Here is an 8,555-nt window from a genome sequence, read left to right as displayed (position 1 = left end):
GAATCTGCCATTGGCAGTCTATTGCTTGATGATGTCGCAGTATCCCCACTGCTGGACGTTTGCGACTACGCTGTCGGGCAGATGAGTGTCTTAGCGAAGCATGATGCTGCGGCGCTGTGCATCTGTCTGTCTTAGTGATGCCAGGCAGCAAGAGAGCGTTGGGGAGAAAGAGGAGATGGGAATGATTTGAAATCAAGATCAAACAGAGAACAGAAGGCAGAGAGAAAGAGAATCCAGTGACTTAGGGGGTTGTGGTGAGGTTCATGGGGAGCTTGAGCGTGCTGGAGATGGTCTATATAAACCTAGGCTTCTCCCTCCATTTTCCTCCATCCATCTCATCCTCCTCAGCATCACATCATAGCATCCTCTTCCTCCAATACTTATCTTCCATACTCAATCTTCTCTCATCTCATACCTTCACGTCTCTGAGTCCTCAATCATCATCTACTCTTCCTCAGCTTGTCACATCCCATCCTCAATATGGCAGTCTTCCTTCACTGTGGACATCCGAAGCCATCTCTGATCTAACCCAGGACCCTTCCAACCACACCAACACCCACCCACTTGACATCTATCTATGATGCTCGAGCTTCCTTCTTCTTATCTGAACTCTTCGCCGTCTAACAGCTCCATTCGACTTGAATCATCATCCACCTTCATTCGTCATCCAACTGGGACTACCACATCACCCAGCTTGACTCAGCACCCAACTGGATCATCATATGTGCTCAACACTCTTGGCATTACATCTGCGATGACTGTCATGCTTCAACCCAATATTTCATGTTCACCACAGCAAGGAGCCATACACCCTTGCCTGCAGTGGCAGTCCAAGTGCCCCTGTTCCTTTCTTCATGAACCCCCATGTCTGATACACATACTTTATCTGCTCCATCGAGTCGTCCAGAGGATGGCCAAGCACCGGGACGGCGCCGTGGCAGATGTGTTCAACAAGGTCATCCTGTCAGGCCAGTCTCGTGAGTGCACGTCCAATATGTCCTCAGGTATTCGCCTCAAGATACCATACTCATGTACATCAAATATTCGTGGTCAAGGCTCCTACCCCGCACGTGATGCTATCTGGTGCATGCAGCCCTTCAGTGCCGATTTTGCCTGAATCTCTCGAAAACACCCTTGTTTCTGTCTGCCTCTTCTAAAGGCTGCATCTTCAAGACCTCAGTGTCTCTTCCATCTTCTTCTCCCTTCGGTCCTCCGTTTGACCATCAATCTCGTCTTAACTTTTCATTGCAACTATTCATTGCAACTATTCATTGCAGCAGATGGCTTTCAATGCCTCGGACTATTTCATTTGCACTCCCTTGCTGCAAACACTTCTTTCTGACGTCCCCTGTGACATCTTTCGGCACTTAGTGTGCCCTTACTGTACACTTTGCTTATGCTTTTACTGGACACACAAAGTACCTGCTGCATTGATCTGTCATCACCTTTCTCATAGACCTTGTCTCCTCTCGTTCATCTAGGTCTTCCATGGACCTAGACCAATGGTCGCAATGTCCTTGGTGCTACGCCATATCAACCATCCCTTACCACAATTTCGGGGGACATGTAGTCTCAGCTTACAACACTTGTCCTAGTGATCAACTCCCGCGGCACTTGGGATGTCCTCTGACGCACTTCCTGGAAACCCCTTCCGTATTGACGAGACATCACTACGATACATGTACGTTGGTCGGGTCATCAGCAGGACCTGCATTCCACTCTTTCGGATACAAGCAATGCTTTGGTGAGTGAGACCATGCTCGGAACTCGCCCATACATCTAGCATATCCGTTCGGCTCTGGACGGTACCAACCTAACCAATCCACCCATACTACCAACAATGGCACCCAATCGGCCTTGCGACGAATACCATAACTATGCGAAGCCATAGTCACCCCTTGTTCGCTAATTGCTGCCTACATCTTCCGGGTCGTTCTAACAAACAGATCACCTACATCTACTCGAGCCGAATTATTCCTGCTTATTACTCCCACTCGTATCACTCATACGAATAACTATGCATTACGCCCAAGGAAGCCACGCAGTCTGAAGGCGATTAGCCCACACCTTGCGTTCTGATACATCCTCCTTACATTGCTCGAAATGGACATGTGGCATAATCGTTAGGCAGTGTAACTAACAACTCCGGGCCTTGACTATGAGCAGACAGCACATTGCAACACAGGCCTTTGGCTATACATGCACCAGAACAGTATACCTCGCAGGCTGGGGAAGTACGAAAGGCTGGCGCAAGCCACACTGCCTCGGAAACAAACATCTGGCCACGAAAACGCTACATCTCGCGGCACCCAAGGAGAACGACGACCTGGCAGTGGATGCCTGTCATGGGACATTACCTGCACTTGAACCCCGGGACACATGGCTCGAACGGGCGCACATTGGCAGCTCCTACTCCATCTCGGACTCACACTCCAGCTCCTGTTCCGGCTCAGGATTCCACGCTGCCGGCACCGAGTTCAACACCACTCTATTCTATATATACAACAAACCAACCCAACATTACTCTTTCCTTTTTTACCTTCTACAAACTGGCGTCAAGCCCTGGGACTGTCCAACCTTGGCCAGGTCTCTTGCACACCGGGAAGTCGAACACTTCCCAGGTTACACCGGCCATTTTCGGACCAGGACAGTCGTCCCCACCCCTTCCGTGGTCCCCAAGGACGTTCCCCGGATGCGGAGCCGACCCAGCTTAAACGATCATGCTGGCGCCTCGAGCTCTGGGGAACGCCGACAGGCGCTATGCCCTTCCGACCTGGAATTCGACAATCAGGTGGCCCGGTCAGTCGACCTCGCGGACCGACATGGGCGTCGTGGTCGGCGAGTGCGAGATGGACCACGGCGGGGCTGCGAGAGCGCATCTACTTGCCACGTTCCTGGCGGAGCGGGCCACCTCCGTTTCCGAAGGGGCACGGAGAAACGGCGTGGGAGACGCAGGAGCAGGTGTAAAGAAGACCCCAGCGAACGGCTCGACGCTAACCCGGTGGCGCGGCAGGGCCGGCCTGCTCACTTGCACATACATACGTGGGAGGACCAGGCTTGGGGGAACCGGAATGGCGCTCCTACCGTCTGTACTTCGAGCATGTGGACGACCATGCCGACGTGGATGGGAAGACAAGTACAGCACGTACTCGGACTCCGGCTACAACTCGGATTCGACATACGGTTCCTGGGGCAAAGTTGGTCTACCGCCGGCTCGACGCAGGGCCGGGGTCCCCTCGGGATCCCCGATGGAGCGAGCTTTCAAATCAACAACATCACGACAGGCCGTGGCTCGCTCCTCTCACGAGATTCGCAGGAAGCCAGCAACGCAGTGTTTCCAGGAACCCACAAACCCTCGCCCGGGCAGTCTCAGTGCCCCCCTGATTGTGTCAAATCTAATTCACGACTAGAACGACAAGGCATATGTTTCCATTTAATTAAATAATGGACATCTTACACAACCTTGCGATTTCGCCGAAACCCAGCAAGACGTATACAGCACTTACGGAGCAGTTCCTGGGGCCTTACTTGGCGGCTCGAGGCATCGCAGCAGAGGGCACTAATAACCAACGAGGGATGGCCGCGCTACTCTGTCCTTCGTAATTCCCGGCGGGCCGGTCGGGCACGAAATGATTACGAGCGCGGCCCTGCGTTCCTGCGGCCTTGGCCATGCCATGCCGGTGTCCCCGACGGATCCCGGATGCAGGCGCCCGAGTGGCACTCGCACGAGTACAGGAACAAGGTAGACGTCGCGATCCAACGAGTTGAACCTCGGAGGGCCCGTTGGGTATTATAAGCAAAACAGCTTGTCCGCCCATTGGGACGTCGTTGCCCCTGAGCAGCAGATTCTCAGCGACCCTGCAGCTGACGAATGTCGCACTGCGCTGGGACTCACCAACATCAAATGTCGCTGAACCCAACATGATCCAGTTCCGGCTCCTCCAGTAACTACTTATCGACTAAAAGTAACGATTCAAGTCCAGAGGAAGAGGGTACCACGGACGCGAAGGTCACAGACTGATGTGTTGGTCCCGGTCTCATACGATGCGGCCTGTGAAAAGCCGTGCGCGTCACCAGACCTGCGTCTTCCGGATCTCAACGGCCGCTGTGTTCACGTATAACTGGTTCAACCATGGGAATATCGCCACTTGTCCATTGAGGACCTTTCGCCAGGAGGAAGAGTTAGATCTCCTGTCGCTGAGCCGGTTCGATGCCACCTTTGCGGAAACCAGCCATGAAGAGCTCGATCATTGACACCGACCACGGGACGTCAACCATCTTACTAATAAGCGATGGTCCACCGGTGGACGTAGCCAATGCCAAGTCGGGGAACGGAGCAGAGCCCCCAGAGCCCCCAGAGCCAAGCCAGGTGGTACGAGCCGTGGTCCAAAGATGTCCGAAATGGCAACAGCTCACGTATAGATGGGGCCGGTTCCGAGATAAAACATGATGACAAAAGCCAGTGAAAAAGAAAAAAAAAAAAAAAAAAAAAAAAAACGCTGACCTGCCAGACGAAGCGGTACAGACCGAACTTAACCAGTATGGAGCTGGCATACGACTTCGATTTTCTCGTGGTGGCTCTGCAAACCGCAGATATCCCACTGACCAGAATCTGGGCTGCACCAGAGGACGAAGAGACCATGAAAGACCAGTAGACATTCTCCCGCGCAGGCCCGACCGATACGCATATTATTCCTCCCCAGGGCAACCATCCCATTTCCCGATTGGTCGATCATAAGTCTCGCGCGCATGTTGTAGATGTCGCGGAAGGTGGTGCGCTGGGCTGGGATTCGCTACCCTGACTGTGCGGTGCTCATGCGTTGGAGATCACACCCAGATCGTCAACAAAGGCGGCATTGCACGGCATCGCTAATCTCATGGACTGGGCATAATGTTTCTACGTGATGGGAAAGATGCCATGTCGCTATTGCGAGAGGGCTGCAGAGACGTCGACCGGAGACCACTCGCTGGAAACCAAGAGCAGCGAAGCGGTAGACCTGGACAGAATGACGGTATCTAAGGAGGAATTGCTATTTTGAATCCAGAAGGGTCGCGCGCACTCTCCCGGGAGAGGTTGGGTGGTTTTAGACTGCGAAGACGACGGCGAAGAGAATCGGATAAGCAGCCAGAAGCGAAGCCCTTACACACGTGCAGCAATTGAAACGAAAAGCACTAAGCAATTACTCCCTCCACCCAAAGGTCTGGAGAAGGCTGGACCTATCGCCAGAGCCCCGGTGCATCGGATCTAGGCCACTGTCGTGTCAACGAGATGTCGTTGGCGAAATGGCCAACACCACCAAATCCGAGGTCAAAGTTCGACCTTCGCATACTTGCAGTCAGCTTTGAAGTGATAATCTGCCCTCACTGGTAATACTACAATGTGAGCAACGCGACATCGAGACGAAGTATCCCAACGGCAGGAGTTCACAGAAAAAGGGGACGAAAAACAGGGCAAAAAATGAAAGATGCTCAGTATGAGGCTTGAACTCATGGCCTTCGCATTACTTAGTATACTCAAGAGAGAATATTAGTACGACGCTCTAACCAACTGAGCTAACCGAGCTATTGATCCAATCGCTGAGACGATTGGTCGGTGGTTGGTTGCTGACGAGACTGCGCTTATGGATGTCCATAAACCCCTGGGCAGAGAGGTTCAGTTGAATGAACTCTGGATCCGGATGCAGTCACCAGATTGGCACCGCCGACGAAACTTCCGCGCTCGAGTTTCAAACTTGTCCAAGAATAATGATAAGATAAGGATTTCAGCAACAAGGGGTTCAAATAGGCGGGTCTCTCCCTTGGCCAACCCCCCGAAACCACTGAGCGATAAAGTAATGCAGTGGTGCTTAGGGGGAAAGCAGCTTCGGTTGGGCATAAGAGCAGCCCCGATGGATTCCGGAGACTTAGTCGTCCCAGGGCGGGAAGCGGTGGCCCGACGAATCAGCTGGTCGATCTGGTGGTGGTGTGACGGTTCCCCCGAGGAGAAACTCAGGCGTATGCAGGATGAGATACGCACGATTGTGGCTAGGGTAGATCTTGGCCATATATCGGTTCAAGCTCCAAGAGTTGCAATAGAGCCACTCACATCGTGGCCTGCTTTGATGAACCCGAGAGATCTTGAGAAAATAGCTTCGCCTGCGTTATCAAACGTGGTGTACGTGAAGAACTTGTCCAAATTTATTGCTTGTGTAACATACTTATGCATTGTATATTTGAGATTAGCCGCGGGCAGTGCGTGGTACATACGAGATACAAAGGGAGGCAGGAACCAATAATCAACCGACTGGGAAGGCAGATTAAATCAAGACCCAGCACTCATCTGACAAGAAAATCCCACTGCATCTCATCAGCCCCCTTGCATTTGCGTCCCTCTCGCAGTAAGGCGCCTAAGTAGGTGTTTGCTCATGCACGGCCTGTATGGCGGTCAACTGCTTGTATGATTCATCAAACATGCATTGTGTTACCCGAGGACTTGTTTGTTCACTCTTTACAGCAATGCAACTTCCAAGAACCTCTTGATTCCATCCAACTCCCACATCCTTTCCCTCCATTTGCTATACTTCGGCCTGGCAAAGTGTGAAGCAGTGCACATATCTGCTGGTTCATCTTTGTGGGTGTCATTACTGTTTGATGCGCCGCCGTGATATCCTTTTGAGTTTTGCCCATCACCGCATCAGGATGGAGGATGGTTTACTCATCTTCACGGGGGCCAACAGTTCCTTGGGAATCCCCGCTGCCGACTATGTCCTCCGCACATATCCAGCGTACACTGTGATATTCACGGTGAGAGATGCGTCGGATTCGGATCCTAACACCAAGCGGCTTCGCCATACCATCTCGCTCCATCCGAACGCAAAGGCCTTCGTTCTTGCCCTCGACCTGGCCAGTCTCACGGCCACTCACGCGTTTGCCGACACAGTGATTTCTGGCATTCAAAACGGCCGATACCCACCAATCGCGTCCATAGTCTGCAATGCATATTACTGGAATCTTACAGCCGGGCCTGAGCTCACCGCCGATGGCTACGATAAGGTATTCCAGGTCGGACATATCGCCCATTCAGCTCTTGTCCTCCGTCTTCTGGGGAGCTTCCGTGAAAGCTCGGCCGGCCGTGTCGTGATGCTATCCAGCGATTCGCATTGGCCCGGGAAGAATGCAATGGAGAAATACCCGCCCATCCTCCCTGACGACATGGAGCGGTTGGCCAAGCCTTCTATGGAACCAGACCCAGACAAGCAAGGGCGGGGCTACCAAAGATATGCCACCACTAAGCTCGCCATCACTACATGGATGTACGCGTTGAACGACCATCTCGAGAAGGTGAATATCGCCATGGGTCAATCACGAGAATGCTTCTGCTAACGTATACCCGTTCCAGGATTCTAACTTGAAGGCTCTCACTGCCATTGCTATCAATCCAGGTAACCTGGTCGATTCGCGGGCTCTCCATACCAACACCCCCCGGAGCCTGGTGCTCATGCAGACATTTGTATACAAGCCTCTGCTACCAATCCTCCGGCTGATCATGGGTCCAACACTACGAACCGCTGCCCCAGCAGGCCACGATGTCGTCGAGCTCGCGCTAAACCCGAGGTATGCTGGTCAGAGAGGGTACTATACGCTTTTACAGAAGGACCAGAGCTCTCCTGATAGCCAGGACAAGGGGAAGCAGTCAGGGCTCTGGGCCAAGACCTTGATGTGGGCCAAGATACACCAGGAAAGGACGAAGCTGCAGCTCCACTCCAACAAGATCTGAGTTATGCAATACAGGGGTTTACTGGTATCATCACGTCAGTTACTTTGTCAAACTATGTATATTCACACTTTTGAGGTCTTGGCCAGATAGCGTAGGCTGAGATTGATTAAACGTTTGGTCGTTTGTATCAGGCCGATTTGTCTCGATCCGCGAACCTTCGAAGGATCAGAGACGTCGCCATCTTCTCAGATAAGCCACTGCCACCAACCCGGAGGGTGCCGTGCGTACTACGGGAAACGAAAAGCTCCAACCGTCCCATGGTATGAATCACGCAGGAATGGGTATGAGAAGATGGTGCTAGATTTGATATCAGCAGCGAGGAAATGGCCGATGCTTCAATGGAGAAGTACTTGATACCAAGTGCTACAGCCCCTTCTCTGAAGGGTGGAGTCTAACCTAAGATGCAACCCCCTCTGGCTGACCCCCCCCCTCACTGACCCCTCCTGATTTCAGATGATTCTAGAGCCCCTAAGCAATAACAACAGTATGTAAAGGGGTCAAATCTCACTCGTCTCCTAATTGAAGTAGATCAATCTCTTCCTCTTTTTTTCCTCTTTTTATCACCACTAATATAATTAAAGAAGCACGCATTACGCAGGCGGTCCAGGCCGTGTTAGCCGGCGGAAGCATTAACCGTGCGGCTAAAGATTATAACGTTAACAAGGGTACCCTTCGCAACCGAATTAAAAAAAACTTTAATAAAAAAGAGAAATATAAGGCTTTATAGTTGTTCACCCTTGCCGAAGAGACCTTTTTAATTAAATAGGCCTTTTTTTAAGTTAGCTTAAGCTACGTATTA

The 8,555-nt window shown here is 52.0% G+C and overlaps 2 protein-coding genes across 2 annotated transcripts; both read left to right on the top strand.

Moving 5' to 3' along the window:
• Nucleotides 1–2,720: 2,720 nt before the first annotated feature.
• On the top strand, nucleotides 2,721–3,410 carry PG986_002564 (uncharacterized protein; the record flags this gene model as incomplete). Its single annotated transcript, XM_066838786.1, has 1 exon — nucleotides 2,721–3,410. One exon carries the CDS (start codon nucleotides 2,721–2,723, stop codon nucleotides 3,408–3,410), a length of 690 nt encoding a protein of 229 aa, XP_066703850.1.
• A 3,268-nt stretch (nucleotides 3,411–6,678) lies between these two features.
• On the top strand, nucleotides 6,679–7,756 carry PG986_002563 (NAD(P)-binding protein; the record flags this gene model as incomplete). Its single annotated transcript, XM_066838785.1, has 2 exons — nucleotides 6,679–7,320; nucleotides 7,379–7,756. 2 exons carry the CDS (start codon nucleotides 6,679–6,681, stop codon nucleotides 7,754–7,756), a joined length of 1,020 nt encoding a protein of 339 aa, XP_066703849.1.
• Between the last annotated feature and the right edge of the window lie 799 nt (nucleotides 7,757–8,555).

This window comes from Apiospora aurea (assembly GCF_038362705.1).
Source record: "Apiospora aurea strain CBS 24483 chromosome Unknown utg000002l_segment0_segment0, whole genome shotgun sequence".
In the NCBI taxonomy this organism is placed as follows: domain Eukaryota; kingdom Fungi; phylum Ascomycota; class Sordariomycetes; order Amphisphaeriales; family Apiosporaceae; genus Apiospora; species Apiospora aurea.
Note: the sequence above shows the minus strand (reverse complement) of the source record. Positions and strands in the feature narration are given on the sequence as shown.